The 20852-nt window shown below is 52.3% G+C and overlaps 3 protein-coding genes across 3 annotated transcripts; 2 read left to right on the top strand and 1 right to left on the bottom strand.

Moving 5' to 3' along the window:
* The first annotated feature begins 410 nt into the window (after nt 1-410).
* Nucleotides 411-1165, top strand: ND-B15 (NADH dehydrogenase (ubiquinone) B15 subunit). The gene is made up of 2 exons (XM_003747365.2): nt 411-643; nt 866-1165. The coding sequence occupies exons 1-2, from the start codon at nt 499-501 to the stop codon at nt 1087-1089; spliced, it is 369 nt and encodes a 122-aa protein (XP_003747413.1). The 5' UTR covers nt 411-498; the 3' UTR covers nt 1090-1165.
* A 239-nt stretch (nt 1166-1404) lies between these two features.
* LOC100908324 (zinc finger protein Gfi-1b-like) lies at nt 1405-2889 on the top strand. The gene is made up of 3 exons (XM_003747381.1): nt 1405-1524; nt 1878-2046; nt 2612-2889. Exons 1-3 carry the CDS (start codon nt 1405-1407, stop codon nt 2887-2889), a joined length of 567 nt encoding a protein of 188 aa, XP_003747429.1.
* Nucleotides 2890-5596: 2707 nt separating this feature from the next.
* On the bottom strand, nt 5597-7507 carry LOC100905353 (acidic mammalian chitinase). The gene is made up of 3 exons (XM_003747364.1): nt 7345-7507; nt 6551-7175; nt 5597-6431 (listed from the first exon to the last, which is right to left on the bottom strand). Exons 1-3 carry the CDS (start codon nt 7452-7454, stop codon nt 5634-5636), a joined length of 1533 nt encoding a protein of 510 aa, XP_003747412.1. The 5' UTR covers nt 7455-7507; the 3' UTR covers nt 5597-5633.
* Nucleotides 7508-20852: the final 13345 nt, after the last annotated feature.

The following is a 20852-nucleotide window of genomic DNA, read 5'->3' as shown; positions in this document are numbered from 1 at the left end:
GTTGGTCTCGTCCACCGTTCACCCTCGACCTGCGGCATGCGGGTATGAGACTCGCCTGATCTGATATTGATGTTTGGGAAAAAGAGTTCTCAAAGCGAGTTGTGGGAGGTCGGAGCGAACCGTCGCTTTCTCACAGTATCGCTATTCGACCCAATGTTTTCTCTCGTACCCGGCTTACGGTTTCACTTTGCATCTCTGTCTGCGGGGCTCCATCCATTCAAAGCTGCACCCGGAAGTGACTTTGCGTGCTCGTTTGATGAAAGACGGGACCCGCGCGCTGCGAGAGCTCCGGCGCACGTTATCGCACGAGAGATACCTTCTGGATAGATCAAACAGACTCCGCTATGCGAACCTGGGTCAGGTAGACCGTCCGAGCGCTTCCGGGTGCCGATAGAGCCCGATGTTTGTAAATAGAGCATCGTCTGCTCGCGTGGAAAATACTTCTGAGAGGACTGAGGAAACTCTTCGATAGGCGACCTTATTTGCGGAGCCCGGAGAATGGCTCATAGAATACCGTCGGAATTTGCCTTGGAGAATGAGTGCACTGCCGATCAGAAGCGAATTATCGCCGAGAGAGCGAAAATCCGACAAGCTCTTCGGAAAGAGTATATCCTGAAGGTCATGGATCCTCATGGCCCCCCAGGTGAGTGGAACAGGCTAGTCTCAACAATGAAGATATTCCCCTGCGCTTGGCCGAGCGTACAGGCCCCTGATATTGATCTCGGAAATTCATAGTGCCGAGATGACAGGGAGACCTCTCCCCTAGTCATGTCTGAAGGCGTCCCGAGATAGAGTAGGTCGCTCCTGACACGTTCCCGAGACCTCTTAGGAAGTTGGCAACTCCAATGAAGATTCCCCTTTCCAGGCCCGGTTATGGATCCTGCAATTCTTCGATGGCAGGCCGCGAGAGCAGCTCACTTCGAGTACTACAAACCATCAGCGAAAGGACGATTGCTGGCTGCGACAGCCCTCATTTTCCCCATTGCCCTCTTCACATACCTCTCCTACACTGATAGGGTCGAATTCGATCGGAAATGCCGGAGTGGAGAAATCCCTTACGAGAAGCGTCTTAATAAGAATTTTTGGTAGAGAGTCCGATACCACGTAGGCTCACTGGATGTATGTTTTTTTTCTCGAATAAAAGATATGATCGTGTAGTTCGTTATGATCAGGATGGTTTTCCTTCCGTAGATCGGAACACCACGCCACGAGAATAAAGTGGAATTCCCCCTTTGAATGACCTGGAGGTGTCATCTGCGCGTAACGCGGGCAAAAATCGGCCGAGAAATTCCTCCAGAGCACAATTTCCAGCATAAATAGAGAGTGCGGAGGATGGTTTTTTGAGAACGGAGTATTAAGAATCATAAATCACGAGCATTCTGTTTTCTAGCTCCGATGCCCCCCATGCCCCCGGCACCTAGCATCTTCAACTTCGACTGGAATATAATCGCCCAACAATTCGCCTACCATCCGGAAACCCCGTTGGGAATCGCATCCCTACTCATCGATCAAGTCCGAATAAAGGTAATCCCTTAATTCTAGTCTGAGTGGATGTGAATAATAGATGTTTGGCGATAAGGATTCGCCAAGGGAATCTACCTGAAGAATTTTGTCAGTCTGGCATCCCGGCATCAGAATTCAGGAACAAGGAAGCTCTTCGCCGACGGGGTCCGGGTTTCCCGGCCGAGGAGACGAGGGCGATGTTTCTCGAGTTTCGAGGAGGGGAAATTGCAACATCATAGCGCGACCGAGATCGGGCTTCCCGGGATTTCCCGTCGCCGGGAGGGCTGACGCCGAGATACCCCAAGCTCGGGAAAATCCCTCATTTGCCAGCTTCTCCAATACTCAATCTAATTTCAAGAAAAACGATTCCGCAGGGGGAACGCCAGTTCGAATGTTCTGTGTGCCTGAAGAGATTCAAGCGGTCATCTACTCTCTCGACGCATCACTTGATTCACACCAACGTGCGACCATTCCCTTGTCCTTACTGCGGGAAACGGTTCCACCAGAAATCCGACATGAAAAAACATACGTTTATCCATACCGGTGAGTGACTAGCGCACGGCGCTCTCCGAGCTGCGACGCCTCCACAGAATATTTGAGAGACAGCGATTCGAAGGGAATGGGCAATCTCGGATGTTCCGCCAAGCCATGAGTATCACCAATGTACTCGCCACGGCCAGAATATCTAAACAAACAAAGTACACATCGGTCACCGCATGATGATACGATAGGGTACGAGGTCAATCTCTGGAGTCATGGCGCAGTATCCATGACGGAGCCATGGAAAACTCGGTAGGGGGGGTATGATCCGGAGCCTACGAGCCACGGAAGGCTTACCTAGTTGTTCCGAGGCGAGCTTTACATTGACCCGCGACCTGACGATGAATCAATGACATCACATTCGTGGGTTTTCTTCGCTCAGTTTCGGCGCATGACACCAAAATGGATTCGGAAAGTGCTAGCTGAAACTATCTAGATTCCAGCGTGTGGACTGTCGAAGCTGCTTCACTTTGGGTGTTGCATGTGTTGAATTAATCCCGACTGACTCTCGCTATAGACGTCTCGGGGCAATCTGCAAATGCCCTTCACGAGATTAATCTCATTCTAGGTGAGAAGCCGCATAAATGTGTCGCCTGCGGCAAGGCATTCTCGCAGAGTTCGAACCTCATCACCCACACCCGACGGCACACGGGACTCAAACCTTTCCAGTGCCCTCTGTGTGGCTTATCCTTCAACCGTAAAATCGATCTCCGCCGGCATGAAGAAAGCAAACTCTGCAATATATTGGATCGTATGTGCAAGGGCAAATCCGACGCGCAAACTTCATTGACCTCTCAAACCCACGTAGATCTCACGTCATATCTCTTGCGAGAGAAGAAGATTTGAACTCGGGACATGACTTTGAACGTGCATCGTCTACGCCGCCGCGCCGTATTCCTTGAGTGTCGGTCGCCATCCCCATTGAATCCCCAGCTTCAGTTGCTATCTCGTGCATTTGAGCAGTCGACGGAACCTTCGGAACCGGCTCTTCGTAAATTTAAGGCGTCCGTGAGACGCTGCCTGATTCAGGATAGGCTAGCTGTGAAACTCCGGGGTGCTTCTTGAGATGAAAATTCGTCGCACCGAGGGAGCTGTGATTGTAAGGTACGAGGAAAATCCCGCTGGTCAACCACGAAGTTTCCCCTTCCCCCCTCCTCCGGAGCCTCTTCGAGTAATTGATCAATTCCCCCGTATATCCCCCGGAGTACTGTCCGGAGAGAATTCCGTATGCGTGGGAGTTCAAGTTACCGGATATGAGCTGATAAAACGTGCAATACCAATCGTAGAATCAAGGAATACGTCTCTTGACTGCTACCCCCCACTCGATGTCGAGGATGCATGGATTCTCATAGAGATGTGGCATGAACTCGAAAATTCGACCAGGTTTTTATCGCGCTGTGAGAGCTGGCATTCTGAACATGCGGGCGAAACATTGAATCTGTCTCAATAAAGTATTCAGGCAAAAAAATTTCTTCATGGAACGAACTCGTCCGATGAAAGAAAGGGTCTGCTAGATTCTACACAAGACACTTTTTTTCCTCCCGACGTAGGCTCTCCACCGATCGTTTTTCGGGATCGCGATCCATCATGATTCCCAGACGAGTTCATGGGAAGGCTTAGAAGGGCGTCTTGAACGTCAACATGAAGAGAGTCCATACGAACTGATTCAGGCCCTGCAAGAAAATGGAACAAACGCCGTTACCCCCAGCGGTCTTTTTTTTCGGGCATCCGTAGCCCGACTCTAGAATCTCGGAACTCTTGCAAATGCTCCTGAATGATTCTCAATTACGTGTATCCCTAAAGAGAACGCGTAATATCGCTGAAGATTGAGACTGCATTCTTCAGCTCTCACCATGACTCCCGCCAGACCTACGCGGCACCATTTGAAGTAGAGCAAAACTTGTGACGGTGGAGGCCACATGAAGGTGGTCTTGCCGGGAAGGTTCAAGAAGCACCAGATCTGGTATCCCAGGCTGAAAAAACCGTAGAAGTAGCCTGCCACAATCCAGCGACGACGTGCCTGAAACATTTATTAGCTCTCATCGCTGCGCTTCCATAAGTCCTTTCGAATTAGTCCTAGATCGCTTCCCGCTAAGATCAGGGTTCCCTCGAGGCTAGAAAATTTCGGGACAGTCGCTAGTGTGCTCCAGCTCGGAAAAACTCACCATGATCACTGAATACCACGCGAGCATGGCCGCGAAAGCCACGTTCCAGTCGTCGAAGAAAGTGTTCAGGGTTGCTTCATCCTCCACTGGAAGAGCGAAATATCTCCACAACCTAGATCAGGAACAGGGCTCTAGAGCTAAACCCGGCTCGCACTGGTTCAGAAGATCGAGTCAGCTTCTTACCTTGAAACCACCTCCAGGGGTAAGCGTATACCATCAGGGCGCAATGCACCGACCGTGAAATCTGCGCGAGAAAATCTTGCGTTCGTTGATTGATTCCAATATCTGATCGGAGGGCAGAGCAGCTCATTGCATGGATGCGGAACATTTCGTGATTCTCACCATCACGAGGGCGGCTGTGACGAAGGTCAAATGCCCGGTCCATGTCACTTTCGGGTTGTTCAAAGCTACTTTGAAGGGAGAGTCCGGCGGCACATCCTCGAAATCCTGGGCTCTTTTCTTTCGACCGAACTGCGCAACGATTAAGTTGAGAGGGGTAAGTTCGAGCTTAGACGCAACCTTATTGGATTGAGGTGACGGAGGAATAACGGCGCCGTATAAATTGACATACGTACCATCGTGACCACAAAGCGACTGCGAAAGCTCTGTAGGTCGGTTCCGGCGTTGACACGGAGCTTCTTTCCTGTTTCCGCGATGGTGACTCGAGTTCCGACTGCGTGAACGAATCATATCACTGCCCCTATCGTTCCGGCTGCCGACCTCCCCGACACAGCGTCGGCATGAGGGCGTCCTCGAAAGAAAGATATTAAGGGCGCAAGGAATTGAATGAATTCACGTTGAGCGAGTGGCGGCAGGATAGACACGTCAGCGTTGTTGGAATCGGTTTTTCAGCGGTGCACCCTCCACTGAAGCTCATGAAGGTTGCTGAGGTTGAAATTATCGATTGCTTGCGAGCTTTCCACGGAGACAACGACTCGCGCCCTCCACGTTTCCATGACGAATAAATGTGCCGAGAGTCTCCGGCGTGAAATGCTCAATTGCGGCTTCCTATCAAAACCCAGCATCGACTTCCGTCTCAAGCTCGCCGATCGAAGGGGAATTCATTGAGAAGATCCATTCAATTTATTCGGTTTCCGATGGGTCGAGGTCACGCGCGGATTCTTAGACGTATGGGGAAGTATTTCTTCTGGGAGAATCCCGACCTATTTCCTCTCCGGGAATAGACCGCCGTTTCTCGGACGAGGATTTAGTACGAGCGTCGATGATTATCTGCCCCTTATAGATAGAGCCGATGCGAAAACGTCAGTTGCCTCAGATTTCGAATCAGGGGTCGCGACGCTCAGATCGAGGCGTCTCCTGGAGTGCAGCTCCCTGGGGCATTGGATCGCCTCATAGGGGAGGACTCAATATTGAATAAACATCCCATATTCTAAGTGCAGGGAATTCAATTTATTCATTTCAACATTATGGATTGGCATCAGGACATCCTTTAGGTAGCTTAGGATCTACATCCACCGGCCAATTGCAAACCGAAACAGAGGCATCGAAGATCAGGCCGGTGGGACAGGTCATTTCAACCGGCTTCCGACTGACGCACCGGATGAACATCGAGCAATGAGTGGGATGAGGCAAGAAGCCTTCTCCCGAAGAACAATCCACAATTGGTCCGGATTCCGTGACTACTTCCCGCCGAGTATTCGTTTCGGTCGTGCGCCTCTGATCCGATTCGGTCGTGCGCTTTTGATCCGATTCGGAAACGGTACTCCAACCGGTCGGTCCCGAGCTCGATCGCGTCCCCACATCGATTTCGTTCTCCTCGGAGTTTTCACCTCTGAGAGCTTCGAAAGTTGCCGTCGCCAATGGATAATTACCCTTTCCACAGGAATTGCTCGCGTCGTCGAGATCGATTGCCCATATCATGACGCCCGCGTATTTCTTCCGATCGAGGAGCTCAATTTTGTGTCGAATGCCTTCGGTGTCGTCGTAGCCGACCCACTGGTCTCCGGAGAATGCGCGGGGCGTTTTCGTGTCATCATCGAATACGCGAGTCCAGCCCTCGCGGAGTTTCTTACAGATCTCGAAATAGAACAGCGTTCCGTCTTGTTGGGAAACGGGACCTGAAGTGCCGCTCCCACCTGATAGAGCTCCCTGTAACTTGTTCGATGGGTCCGCCAGCTTGAACGACCTCCCGTAGAACGCCAATCCCATGATGAGTTTCTCGCGTGGTGCACCGGCATCGAGCCAGTTCTGCATTCCTTGCTCCTAAATGAATGGGGAAATAAATAAATATTGTTTCTTTCGGTTGGAAATGGGAAAATGATGATTTCGATACTAAACCTGTTCGTAGACTTCCTCATTCAGATAAATGGATCGATGCTTACCACAGTCAATTTGCTGTACAATCCCCGATCGTTCGCGCTGGGATACAGCGAGACGTGGTTCCCGATAACGTTATCCCAACTACCTCGGAGATCATATGCCATAACGTGAATGAAGTCTACGTATTTGACCATTTGCGGAACGTCGTATCCGGCAGCGATCTTCTCGACGGGGATACAGGTGGCGATCGTGAGAAGCTTCTCCCCCAGAGCTTGCCGCAGAGCCCGTAGAAGTACGATGAGATTTGCTTTATCCTGGCTTTTCCCACCTCTTGCGGCGTCGGCTGGATATTCCCAGTCCAGATCCAGACCATCGAAGCCGAAGGTCGTGATCCATTGCATCACGGAGTCCACGAAGATCTTGATCCGGTTCGGGTCGGACACGAGGTCCGAATACTTCGTCGCGCCTTCGTTCCATCCTCCGACGGCGAAACTAACTTTGAGTTTGGGATTCTTCTGCTTGAGTGCAACGAGCTGGTTGAAGCCGCCGAGATCCAGGTCCCAGTATGGCTCGAGAGACTTGACTTTCCATGTGTTCTCGTCTAAGCCAGCGAAGGCATAGATCAAATGCGTACACAGGTGGATGGGTATGTTCTCCACGCTCCCTGTGTAAGGGGCCACACGATATCTGGGAAAAGTCGAAGTCGAAACTCTCATCAGAGAACCCGAAAGAGACAACTCTCATTCGAGCGTTGAAAGGTCTTCCACATGCTCTCCACAGGGACGGAAATCTGCTTTGCCTGCGAGAAATCAGAGGGGTTCTACCGTATTGGAGTTCGAGAGAACCTCCGCCATACCTTGACCAGGACTCCCAGTAACAGATGAGCGGTCTCTGGGCACCCGCTGCAACGGCCGTCGAGGCGAGCGCAATGAATGAGACGGCCACGGGAAATACGTGAAGGTACATGACAATAGCTGTCCGACGATTCGGAAGTCTCCTCTATGGATCGCGGCACTTATGTAGCGCCAAACCGAAACCGCGCTCCCACCAGCTCTCTCTCTCTCAATTATTGCAGGCTGAGATTACGAGACCGCTAGCAAACGCGCTCTTTGCACCCCGTTTGACGGTGTAAACCGGTGCAGGATGACGCGTTTTTTGCCTTTGACTTTGGGATAAATTGTATCGTATGACGTAAGCTCAGAGTTCGGGGATCAATACGCTCCTAGCGGGACCCCGGGTCCGAGTCCCACTCGCCACCGGAGCACCATCATGGTGTTGAAACAAATAGGAAGTCTGCTCCTGTTTTCACATATGGCTGGCGGCTCGACTCCGTGAGAATCGACCGGTGTAGCCGGACAGGATTGCCAAAGGGGAATCATTTTTGGGGATCCCGTTTCGGAGTGACAGAGAAATTCTCAGAGGACCGTAGACCTCCTCGATGCCTCTGCTCGGAGGGGTTTGCCTGCTTTATACAGAGAGCGAGCTACGATTTCGGGAATTTCCGACGGCTATCTTTCGCTGTTACTCGAAAGCTTTGATACGCTTTGGTCGTAAACCGTCATACAGATGCAATGGCCGTTGAAATGACGCGACGCCGCTGCTTCACACTGGTCATCCACCACTATCCTTTTTCTACAGAGCTCACTTGGCGCTCTTCCCGGTAAGTTTCAACGTGATTCTGCTCAAACCTTCATCCAGTGCATAATTCGGGGTCGAGTGTCCCGATGAGCGTAGAAGGCTAGGTTGAGGGAGAAAGACCGTTCACGACGGAAATTTTCATGGCCCCCCAGCTCTCCTCACCCGGCCGGACTCGGACAGAGTCTTTAAGGCGAGCTGGATCCACGTTCGTGAAACTAATCCATGACTTTAAAAGACGACCTGATACGAACTGCAGACCATCAAAATCTCGTGGTGACAATTTATCGTGGACCTCTCACTCAAGGCATACCGATTCCAAAAACCGCAGAATTCATGGGATGGAACACCAGTGGCGGAAGACATATCTTCTCAGGAAGCACGCGAAGCATCCTTTCATGAAGAGCCCTGATCGGGACTCGTCTGGCACTCAAACCTTCGTTTACTAGACTCGGTCACCCGACAGAATCCTCAGGGTGCAGCATCACAGCTTGTTGAGAATCACTCTTCCCTGAAGATGCGTGCCCCCATACCTCCTGAGCTGGGAAAAGCGCTCGCACACCCTCCGCCCCTCTAAAGACAAGTGACACTTTGTTTCCCCCGTGGGCTTTGGTCGATACACCTCAAACCGTTCCCTGTTGAGAAGATACGGCTGCGCCCTTCAATGGAGAGTTGATCAATGATTTTTCGTGCAGGTTTCGAGGCTCATCGGAGGCAAGGATCCGCCTGAGGACCCCGGAATGTGCAGAGGGGCTGCCCGAATCGCCGCATGTCTCAGCAAAGCGGTAATTATAATTCGATGGGATGACCCCTCCAATGGGGAGATGGAGAAACCTCCTTTGAAGCCTCAGACCAACATCGCTCGAGCTCGACGGGAAATTCCTGAAGCTGGTCCATGCCACCTCCTTGAATCTTTGCAATATTCATGAGCACTCCTCGAGCAAAGTCTAATTACACCGCATTTCCCTCGACGGGTTTTCCCGCTTCCAACGAGATTCTGAAATGCACGGTCCCTGCGGCGTGCGAGCCGGAATCCCGCTATACATGCTCGAGCTCCACAATTCGCCTGACGGATGAAGAATAGTTCCTCCAAGTAGGAAACCATCAGAAGGGGAATTCGAAAAAAAACAACGCGCTATTTAGCCCCCGGAAGCGAGACAGTCTATCCGATTTGATCCGAAAAAGGGAGCACCTGTTGACGGCGCCAGCGGGGCGCTCGGGCGGGAGAACGACTTGGGAGTTCCGCAGCGAGCTCAATTCACGGTCTCGACTTTCAAGTTTGGTGAAGCCCGGTGTGTATTAGCGGCAGCAATTGAGCCTCGAGGAGCCTGGGGGCTCGCGAACTCTTCCCTTGGGGACCAACGACCGTTTCGGAAGTCCGGGAGTGCTAACAGAAAACGGAAATGTATGAAAGGGGATAGCGATGAATTTCGTTCCGTGCATCCAGCAGCAGACGCACCTGGGGAAACCTGAGCTGTTTGCGGCTTTCACATGGTAAGAGGAAACTCTTGATTCTCGGGATTCCCGCAGCAGCGAGCTGTTTCCCCCCACTTTGAGCTTTTCCTCGGAATCGGAATGACCCGGCGACTTCGTTTTCAGCGAGCCGCTCAGTCACCAGCGAAAGCTCCGACGCTGATTGGAGACCGGCGACGTACAATCATAAATGATCACATTCTGAAGGACGAAAGGAGACACACTACTTTTCCTATATCGACTCGGGTATGATCTCCTGGATTTGACTTCCTAGTGACAAATTTACCTGTCGAAACTTTCGAAACCTCCCTCCGCAGGCGGGGAGCTGATATTCGCTGTTAGCTGATTTGGTGCTCCGGTGAGTTTACGCGTGCAGCGATATTCTCTTGTCATAAATAGAGTTGTCCCCTTTGTCTTGAGCGGCGCTTCCTAATTCATTTCCAGCGCATGGCCCTCTCCGACGTCCTCTAAAGTGCTCAGGACCCGAGCGATGTCATTTTGAACGTACTAGTCGGTGGCTCCGCCTGACGAAATTTATTTTCCCTGAGCAGCCCGTCTCAGTATAGTAAGAGTCCACCGATATTGCGGCCGATTTGCTCTATGCGCGGCGTCGATAGTGACCTTCCCGGTGCTGATTTCAGCGGCTCAGAATCCGCCCCGCGGGCTGGGCCTCGTTTCTTGGTCGACGCCAGGGTTGTCTCGAGAAGCCTCTTCGACTCTGAATGCGCCGCGCCTCCGGCTTGTTTCCCTTCGGAGGGCTCCTGTGTGAGGTAATCTACGGCGAAAGAAGACGATTCTCAGCAGCAGATCTGTGGGTAGCTTCCCGAGATTAATTCGAGTCCATCTGCTGCGTTTCGCTTATCTCTGACCTTGGTTGGGCGTGTTTCGCCGCTTGCCTGCACGAATCCCTCGTGTTCGGCGTCTGAGGGAAAACACAGCGTGGAAGATCCTTGCAAGGGTTGAATGTTATCGAGGGCGCTCGCTGGACCATCGTCTGAGTTTCTTCTGATTGCGAAAAGCAGGCTGACCGGAGCTGCGAGACGCTGCGGGTCGTTGCTTCGAGGCAGATTTCTTGGGCCTAACATACATATGACGCTGAGAACACGATCGAATCTCAGCCGAAGTCCTGGTGTCCGTATTCGAAAGTGAACTCCAAAGGTATCCCGTGGTCAGGGGAGGCCGAATCGCGGAAGCGAGGCGCGGAAGTTTTTAGGCCTGACTCGTGCTGCAGCAATCGCTGCACATGAAGATGAAGCCTGTCCGTTCAATCTCAGCTCTGGACCGGTCGTCGCTTTCAACACTATTGCCGGTCCCGTCGTCTATGGCGAGCCGGGTCGAGGTCATCGAATTGTAGACAACGTGTCTTCGACACCTTGAACCGGAACGCCGGCTAGACAGTCGAGACCAATCGAGCGCGGAAGCCTGTGCGGATTATTTCGAGACACCGGTCGGTTGGAAAACATCGATCAGCGCGTTTCTTCCTTTCGGGCGCGTATCTTCCGTCAGAAATCAACACCGACGCCCCACCGGGGACGCCGGTCGACGACGATCTTATTTTTTTCGAGCCCTCGTCAGCGAGGTCGATTTAACAAGAGGAGGCGGTGATTGTAGTCTGGACCTCAACGAGAATTACCCCGAGCAGGATAGAATGTTGTAAGTAGTGTCCGAGGATATTTGGGCGTGACTCCATCTCTGAGGGTTCTCACACCCGCAACTTGGCTCGAGTCCAAGTTGAGACCTCTCCCCGGCAGTGCCAACACGGAAACCGAAACGAAAATCCCCGAAGCTCACGAACTCCCTTCGGAGTTCGGAAAGAGGGTCCATATGGATTTCAGGAAATGGTCCTCACCCAGTTTCTCGTGAGATTTGCGTGCGGGACCCACTATCCGGACGGCCTCGTCTAAGGAACATCAAAAGCAGGAATCGACATTTAGAAGCCCGGCAACGGGAGTAAGGGTAGAAGGTGAGGACCTCGGAGAGGGGAAGGGTCCTCCTATGCCACGAGCGACGAGACTGGGCCAGAGGTTTGCGGTACGGACTCAAGCACGTTGCTTGGGTGAGAGCAGTGCAGGCTGGCAACGAAGCGAGCCAAGCTGACACGGCTAGTGTGCGCGCCGAGGGTTTCGAATACTCTGAAAGTGAAAGAGAAAAGTAGTTCTGTTTTCGGGCGAACGCCGGTCGCCGTCGAAACCGCCGACGGTCCGGATTCGACAGCACTCGCTAGACTTAGTTGGTGGTGTGAAGTTACCTCCGTTGGGAAACCGGTGCAGTGAAGTGCGAGCTATGCACTGGTATAATACCGACGGATCTACAGCTGGAGACCGCCGAGAGTTCTACGAACTGCTAAAAACGTCTCTAATCTGAACAGTGACGTCCGTAGGGCAGGTTGCCCCAAAAAATATCCATGCACAAATGTTGCTTCTGCTGTTCCACGCGGACTGGATCTCTGGCCGTCGGCCTCGGCACCATCGTGAGTAGTTTAGAATTTAGAAAACTGAACGACGCCTCTTGCTCGAGAGAATCGACAGCTGATCATTGAAATTCATTTTTCCCCATCGTTCGCAGTTCTCCTAATAGTTTCAATAAATCGCAAGTTCTCAGGTCGAATTTGCACCGTCAGGGAGAAACTGCTGGCCGAGTGAATACGACCACTCCACTGCCGTTATTTCTCTCGTTTCCCATGCAACGAACGACTGGACATTCATTCGCTTTAATGTCTGCGAGACATAGGTACTCCCAGGGGGAACTCTGTGGAGCGCAAATTCATCCGCTGTATTCCTCACCTATATTCGGGCATGTTCGCAATGCAGTTCGATCCGATTGCGTCACCGCTCCTTCAGAATTTTGGGCGGAAGACCCCGTCAAGGAACGTCCTTGGGAGCGATTTCGAAAAATCTCCGACACATCTTGTCCGAGAATCGGTCATTTGGCCCTGCGATCTCCGAGCGCTTATTGAGGGCTTGTCTCTGGGAAATGTCCCAGTCAGACGGTAATCGTGCGTTCTGGACGTCCCTTGTTCTCGGAATCGTTGTTAGTAACGGGCTCGTTTCGGAACGAGTTATGGAGACCTCCTCGTAGAGAGAGAGAGAGGAGGGGGAATCGTTCCCAGAAGGCCGGAGGGAAGTCTCCTCCCAGGAGTCCTTTTCGTGTTCGTGTTCGATGGACGAGAGGAAACGGTTAGAAGAGCAAGCGACTCAGAAGGAGGAGATTGGAAGTGCGTCGTGACACAGGCGCAAACTGACTGATCGCTTCGTGCAGGAACACACGCACAAGTCTACTTCACCCGTGCCGAATCTGTCCACGGACATCGAGTAAGCTCAGTCGGAAAGACAAACGGGCGATTCGGAAACATTCGAATCGATGGAATCTATAACAGAAAGAGAAATCGATGGCGGCTCGCAGTCCTTCGCTGAACACGAGCTTGTGACGAAGGCTCCGTCCACCCGCACTCCCTCGATCGCATTCACGCAGGCGGTGGACGACTTCTCTACAAATCATGCACGTAGCTACCGCTCTACGGTCTCCGGGTGAGGAGGTAAAAACCCACCACGAAGAGACGTAGATCGGTGGATGATGTATTTAGACGGTCGTGAGCTCTACAGACGGCAGGAGAAGATCTCGATCCATGCCTTCATCTTCGGGAAAGATATTTCCGGAAAATTAAATTTCCTGAAAATGATCCTAACCCCAGAATCCTGAATTTCGTTGCTTCTTCTCGTACTCTCTCGTGTCTCGTGCAAGAATGCAGCCATGAGCTGAGCTACAACGAGGATCCTCGCAACGCGTCCCATTCACGCGAACGGAGCAGATGGAGTCATCTCGAGCGCCGAAAAATAGATGTATCAGAAAATAAAGGGAGCAGAGCCGAGGCCGACCGATCGATCTGAGGGAACACTCATGGACGATTTGTCTCTGTCACAGAGACTCATCACAGCTTCTCCGCTCGGCGCGGGGTCAAGCTACGGAGTTCGGTCTCTTGTTTGAGAGCCCGTATCGTACCAAAGTACGGCTATTGTCAACGACCAATGTCTCCGACGCAGAAGCCGAATTTCACAGTGGAGTTGGGGGCTTCCTCGATCGCAATCTCAAGTCTTCAGGGGAAGAACGAGCAAACAAGCAAGCGAGCCGAGAGGGAGCAGCTTGAGGAGGGTCGAATGTGGCGCAAGTTATCAAGTCCTTTCGCTATGGCGCATTTTACGACTCATCAAGGTCCAGATGTGTCGTTCTTGAGTCCAGATCCTCGTTTCATCTCGTTGGGCGTCTGAGTAAAGGAGCGAGTGAGTGAGTGAGTTAAATCCACTGACATCGCGGCTCCGAGGCGCTCGCGCTACTCCAAGTGGAAGTCTAAATATTCTTTTTCTTTATTCGACCAATCGTGCTTTATTTCCGCGGAAGAGAAGAAATCGGAATTTTCAAAGGGAACAGGAAGCTAGTCTCGGTCGATCGCTGCCGCGTTGACGCTCACCCGCCGGTCGCTGGAGGTTCTGGATGTCCTGAAATTCAAGCTGAACACAGAGGCTGCCTTCGGGCTCACTGCTATAATGTATTCGATGATTGCCGCAGCCGCCTGACTTCCCGAATCAGATGACCGATGGGCGCCGATGAAGCGAATTTCGGGGGAGGTCGCCTTCGATTGTCAATCCAAACCTAATCGGTGGATCCCAGCTCCGCTAGCCGCGTCGATGCGGTCGAGCGGTGATGGATGATACGTTCGGATTGTGATGGATGTTTCGCATGAGTCTGTTCGTTCGATACATTGAAATGATTCGGAGCACGCTGACAGAGCTCGAATTTTCCCGTGAGAGTTCGACGTCCCCTAGTGTGCACGTTCGATTTTCGGAGTTCTACAATATGCGATGGGTACTATGTGGACGGAGATACCCACGAATTAGCGATCACATAAACAGGCCGATGCCCACATCGCACGGCGGCCCAAAGAGTCGGCGGCTCTATTTATTCGCGCCGTGATTTCGTGCCCGACGAAGCCGAGCCCAATCGCTGTCACTTGCTTGGTCACTGATTTTTCATTCATCAAATCAGTCGCTCATTCGGCGAGTAGCCACTCATCGGTGTCGAGACGACAGGCTTATCGAGAGAGATCCGAGCTTCGAAAAGCTGGCGCGCTTAAGGAAGCAAAATATCGTTCGACATTCTTCCCCACCCGTCAGACAATAAAGATGGCCGGACGAAACAGCCGACCCGAGACCCAAATCGTTTTCGTGTCTGGTAAAATTCATCCGCTAATCTCGCAGCATCTGCCGTCGCTTCATCGGCTCTGCGGGACAAATCCGAGAACCTGGAACACTAATTTCCCCCGCTACTTGTTCATTCGAGACCGTCTGACAGGCAGGGATTAGCGATTTCCAGAGGGCAAGACTGTCGTCCTGCTCATACACGCGCCATGAAAAAAGCAACAACGGGAACCGCACGGGAAAAGACGACCCGCGACAAATCCATACTCACGACCGATTGTGAGTTTTCGGTGGACGCGCGCTCCGGTAGGATCCAAGAAGGAGGAGCGGCTGAGTTTCCTCCACGTTTCGTCAGATCTTCCGTCGTCTCCGCATGTTCGAACCTACCGCAGCTGACCCTGAGGAAGCCGCGACTACTGGCTTCTAATTTAAAAATAATATAATTGAACAACTGAGAAAGTCCATCCTGGCCTTCTCCTCCGTGGATCGATGGCGTTTCCCAAGCTCTGAGCAATCTAGTTGTTTTATCAGCTGCACGGTCGTAATGGCGGGCGCGGCTACGACGCCACGCCGGGAGCAGCCGCAATGCCAGCAAACACTCGATTTGCTGGTATTTTCCTCTCATAATGGCTCGAAAGCGGTCTGTGTTGCCTGATGTCTATGACTTCGTGATGCTGAGCGAGTAGTTTCCACAACTCGAGCAGAAGCCAACCTCCCCAATAGACTTTCTATCCTGTCTAAAATCTGCTGATTTCGACGGTGTTGAAGAAAAGCAAGTAAGTTCAGGCTCTTCATGAGTCAGAGCGAGAGGGAGTGAAGCGCGGAAAGGGCCTGGTTCACTCTGATTCGATTAAAGCGGTTTCGGTCCACCGTCTGGTCTATCGGTGGACCAAAATTATTGTATGATAACAATTCGGTCGAAACGATAGACTCTCCTTCAGAATCTTGTGAATTTCGCTTCCCATCGGGTTGAGGCAGGATCATCATAGGGGAACATCCTTCTGAGAATTCGCTCAATCATTGGGAGCCTGACCTCAAGGAAAGCTTGGAGCTTTGCAAGGTGGATTGGACAACGGAAACGGATCTGACACGACCGACGTCTGCGACTTACCTGGGATGACGCTGCTGCCACTGTGGATTTTTTTGGCATTCGAAGCAGGCGAGGTCCTGGCCGATGTCGACCGTATCATACAGCAGTTTAACATTGTCGTTGAGAAGCTTGCCTCCGACCCAGACCGCGCGGTTATCTACAAGGTACGAAAGTTCGTTTCATCTTGTAAATACACAGTACACCGCAAATCCAGGATCTTATGCGTACTTTGAGTGGAGCTGTCCCGATCCCTGCCTTGGTGGCAATGAGGAAAAAACACGCGGTCAGCGTTTGAACCTCAAGTCACGGATTGGCGAACATGTGAGAAGGACCGACGCGCGGCTCATCCCATAACTTCCGCCTTCTCGGAGTTCTTCCTGGACTAGCCAATCCTGAGGAAACGCAGACGGAGTCGACGACGAACGCAACGCCGGCGAGAAGCGACAGGGTCACTCAATAGTTTTGTCCAGCCGACTCGACCATAATAATCATCGATCCCTCGTTTAGCGACACATGATTCTAATGAACTGGAGACGTTCGCGGAAACATTCGCTCAATCGGCCGCCGAGACAGTTTGTGGCTCACTCGAGTGACTATCACGTGGGACTCGCGAACCAGGTGAAGGGACCCGAGGCCTGAGGCGGCCCCTCGCTGCCGCAGCATATTAAAATGGAACTGCCCTACATCAATTAATGGAATGCCTTGGGCTCTCGACTCGTTCAACGCCCGAGGGTGCAGATGGTGATTCTAGCTCCGAGAGGCTAACAAGCTCGACTTCAGCCAATTGGGCAGGCACCGAAAGCAGTTGCGACGAGTAACTGGGCGTGTTGGGTTCCAGTCGAGCAAAGAAAGTCTCTCGAAAGAACCGGAAGGCTCTGTTATGAAGTGTGCAGAAAAAAGAACTCCTAGCCTTGAATACCTCGGTCCAGTCTGGACCGAGTCCAAGCGGTGGCCGGTGGTCCCTTTGTCCGGATTGAGCGGAGGACTCACATTTGCCAGGTTGCCCCATTACGGTACAGGTTTCAGTAGCTAAGGAGGGTAGGCATCGTGGGAAAGTAGTAGGCTTCAGTTAAAATATGAACAGAACGGGAAAAATACAAATCACTGCCTTACAGAGCATCGTATCGGCTTCGCGGCCTTGCATAGAGCCCCTATCGCACAAGGTCGGCGATGAGGAGGTGGAACGCCTCATCGAAAGCATCGTTCCCATGGCCGAGAGATGCATCTTCGAGTACGGGGACAGCTCCGACATCGAGTACAAGAGAGCCGTATTCAGAGAATGTTCGAATAGGGAGTTGGCCAACTTCGCAAAACCTCTCAGCGCCACGGACAAACAGCACTTTCTCGAAGTGAAACTCTGCGTGAAAGATATGCTCGTACCGACCTGAAGACTCGGGACTATGCCCCGCCGTTTTCTCCTTCCGCGCGTTATTCGTCCTGAACCGTATTCCGTTATTTGGGTTTCCGGAAGATTCCTCGAGTTTTGCGGAGGAAACTCTATGCCACCGACTGCGGCTTCAACCTCGGCCTCCTCGATCGAATTCGGGCACATTACTCTTAAAATGGTATTTTTCGTTACTGGTCGTGTAGACTATCCGGATCCATGAGCTAATCCGAGACTGAAGACGTGAAACTCCTCATTCGAGCGAAACGTCCTCCTGGATTAAGGGACGCCCGGATTCATCAGTGTGCTCCGAATTCTTTTTCATTGGATGGGTACAATTACAGCTTCTGAGTCTCCGCCTAGGATTCGATCGAGAGCCTCGAAGTCATTGTAGTAGGTACCTCGATAGTGGTAGGTATCGATTCGATTGTATCATTCTCTGCCCTTCTCCAATAAGAGTAGTGCACAGAGGGTCACGAAGAATCCGATGGGGAAGGTCCGGACCCCACGCATTAGATGGGAGCTCGCATCTCACCAAATTAACACAGGGAGGGGCGATGTACCATTAGGCCTAGAGCTCTCAGCCAGGAGGATCAGGTGGTGCGACTCTCGGAGTACGTATTTCTCGAAGTTCGAACTCCCTAAGCTTCCTCGCTAGACGGAGCCGATAGACGACGGAGGGACCCGTTAGACGCTTCGAGACTCTTGGGTCATGAAGAAAGCACCTGAGAACTCCCGAACAGTCGTCGCTGCGCTCCTTACTTTCCGAGCGGGCCAACAACAATCAACAAGAAGCAGCCATTTGTACTACGCCATCCGTACGAGAATCATCCGAATGGAAAGACTCTCCTTCAAAACGGAGAGGGAGTTCCGAAGGGGGCTCGTATGGCATATTTTTGATGCATTCTCTTTCCATCCGATATCTTCTCGCATCCGACATCTGAACGTCGCTCAGCAAGCTAGAAAGATGAAAAGATTGGATTCTGAGGCCCGGAAATCGGACAATCGAGTCGGGAGTGAGGGAGGAAGGTATCGAGCTCCGAGCTCTCGTCTGTAGACGAGTTTTCCTAGGTCGCAGGAGTTCTTGCTCTAATCATCGGATCATGAATTTCGGAACGAATCACGTTTCACCCAGAATAGGCCCACTTCGATTGCTTCCGGCATAATTCTTCACGCTCCCCTCATTCCACGTAGAGCTTTCGATGGCTCGGAAGGCAATCCTCCCAGCCTTGTTCTCTTTCTTCACTGAGCACGGCAGCGATAGAGAACAGCGTCTTCGAAGTTCCAACTCGATCCCGGGCCCAGGGTCGTCGGGACGATCACGTGCTGCTCAAAGCGTGCTTCCGCATGTTCTATCGTCTCTATTGATCTAGTTGATATCGATTGTGAGTTGTCGAATATCGCTAAGTTAGTCGCAGGAGCTTACACCGCGATCGACAAATATAGCCGCCCGCGACTTAGGTTTTAAAGTTGGTAAGAGGACGCTCGTGCGTAGTTATTCATCAAGCGAGACCGCCCCTGCCGAATTCCTCGTTGGGTTTCCGATTCTCTTACTATCCGTGGGCGAAATCCTAAACTCGGAGGGGTCTGAATTTCTGCTGGAGATACACATCCGGTCTGGGAAGAGAGATCGAGAGAAAGTCTACGGGGACATCCCGTTTCGAGATGGGTGCGAGCGAACAAAAAATTCACAGAAGTCCCTACGACTGCTTTCCCCCATTCATTGCGTTGAGTTCCCGGGAGAAGTTCTCACGCTCGCGAGCCATGGCAACCGCTCTGTGTTCGGGGTAGCGCCTCGAGGATCACCAGTGGGAATAAACGTAGCGCGATGGCTCCGTCGGGGCATTTTTCCCCAGATCGTGAAGCAATTCAGGGAGCCGGGAGAATTCCCCGCCAATTCCGATTAAACCAAGTGCGATCCGGTAGGAAAATTGTCGCTCGGAGCGGAGCTGAGTTTGCACAACGGAGCGCTTCGCGCTCCGATCGACGAGGGACCAGCCGGCACGGCGCCGATTCGGGACAACACGAACATGTGTTATTTATTCGCTTCGATTTCGGTTTGGGCGGAACGTTCCGTGCTCTCGAATTGTTGTTCGCGTCGCGCGGTCCGAGCTTCGAGGACCCTAGATAAATACGAGGAGTGTCTCGGTGATAAGCCCGTATCGGGCGTGGTATCATCGCTCTGATCTACGAGGTCGTGCGGGGACCACAAATTCCTCGAGTGCGTTTCGTCGAATCGCGTTCCGACTCGCCTCCTGGTCGAGCCCCGGTTTTAATCCCGATACAACTCTACTAGGCTGTTCTTCCTCCACAACGACGGAGACGTGTTTCACGATTTTGACCGAAAGCGGGAGTCGGGCTCGAGGAACGCCGAGAGCGCGAATAAGATGTCGATGTGCGAGAGGTTGAACGATTCGAATGACGTGAACACTCAACTGCTCGACGGAGGCATGGGGCGCGTCGACTGAGAAGGGACGAAATGAAATGCGTAAATTGGCCTCGAACTCCGTCAGTTGGGACCAGATCGGTCCCTTGGGGACCCTCAACTCACATGATGACTTCCCGAAGCCAGGAATGAATGAAGGGATGCGCATGAGACCGGGTAGAAGTGTTTCGGTTTCGCGTTCAGTGCCACTGTCAAGCCCGGGAATCTCCGTCTACACTGTGAAGCACATTCGAAAGCCGACACATGCAGCTGCAGGCTCTCGTTTTTTACGACTTAGCCCCAACCCACTCGTCTGCCCACGTACCGACCGAGCTCCAACATATTCGTTCGGGTCTGAGACAGACTTGCCGCTTGGATTCACGAACGACTTCGAAGGAAGCACAACGTATTTCCGTCGGACACGGCCGCGAGCGTGCCGTGCTCCTCGCAACGTTGATACGTTCGTCCGATGGGAGAATCCCTGTCCAGACATGTAAGCAGCTCGTGCTTGTTGTGGGAGTTGCTCTTCGATTCGAGCGAAAAGGAGCGACCGACACATCGGAAGGAGCAAGTGAAATAACAAGACACGTTTGCTTGCAATTCCCGAGCGCGGGCATTCCATTCACCGTCTGGCGAGCATTCCTGAAGGGAGTTACTCTCGCAGACACTCTTGTCACAGTATCGTTGCTCGGCAGAGATCTCGACCGGGAGAATCACCGACACGGTCTAAATTCTGGAACGGTAGAGCCTCGAGCAAGTGAACCGCCTTCCTTCCGGCGCACTAGATACGCTCTCGGAGAATTCGCATCATGACCTAGGGAGCCCCAGCAAAATAACCTCGAGTGTCCTACGGAGCGGCGGTCGGCCGACGCAGGTGAACGCTGTCGCCAATCCCATACCTCTATCGAGCGTACTGACGTCAAAGCGAGCATTCGCTCAAAGACACGAAATACATATAAGGCTCTCCTTCCCCTTCTCGGGAGTTCCATATTTCTCTTGCTCCGATTCTGGCGGAGGGTTTGACTCTTCCGTCGCCGGGATTCCACTGACTCCGATGCTCGCTTGTTAGGAGGTGGAAAAATGCAAAAAAATCCCCAATCCAGAGAGAATCGCTCGAGCTGCCGCTGGTGTCGCCCTCCGGTCCATGCTGAACCCGCCGGCCCTG

Source organism: Galendromus occidentalis, unplaced genomic scaffold (assembly GCF_000255335.2).
Source record: "Galendromus occidentalis unplaced genomic scaffold, Mocc_1.1 scf7180000077517, whole genome shotgun sequence".
Lineage (NCBI taxonomy): Eukaryota > Metazoa > Arthropoda > Arachnida > Mesostigmata > Phytoseiidae > Galendromus > Galendromus occidentalis.
The sequence above is the reverse complement of the archived record's forward strand: the minus strand, read 5'-3'. Positions and strand labels throughout refer to the sequence as shown.

Coding starts and splice junctions, on each gene's coding strand:
- ND-B15 (XM_003747365.2), top strand. CDS start 499: ATGGCTCATAGAATACCGTCGGAATTTGCCTTGGAGAATGAGTGCACT. Junction 644..865: donor GGATCCTCATGGCCCCCCAG/GTGAGTGGAACA, acceptor TCCCCTTTCCAG/GCCCGGTTATGGATCCTGCA.
- LOC100908324 (XM_003747381.1), top strand. CDS start 1,405: ATGCCCCCGGCACCTAGCATCTTCAACTTCGACTGGAATATAATCGCC. Junction 1,525..1,877: donor TCGATCAAGTCCGAATAAAG/GTAATCCCTTAA, acceptor ACGATTCCGCAG/GGGGAACGCCAGTTCGAATG. Junction 2,047..2,611: donor ACATACGTTTATCCATACCG/GTGAGTGACTAG, acceptor ATCTCATTCTAG/GTGAGAAGCCGCATAAATGT.
- LOC100905353 (XM_003747364.1), bottom strand. CDS start 7,454: ATGTACCTTCACGTATTTCCCGTGGCCGTCTCATTCATTGCGCTCGCC. Junction 7,176..7,344: donor TACTGGGAGTCCTGGTCAAG/GTATGGCGGAGG, acceptor GACTTTTCCCAG/ATATCGTGTGGCCCCTTACA. Junction 6,432..6,550: donor TGTACAGCAAATTGACTGTG/GTAAGCATCGAT, acceptor CCATTCATTTAG/GAGCAAGGAATGCAGAACTG.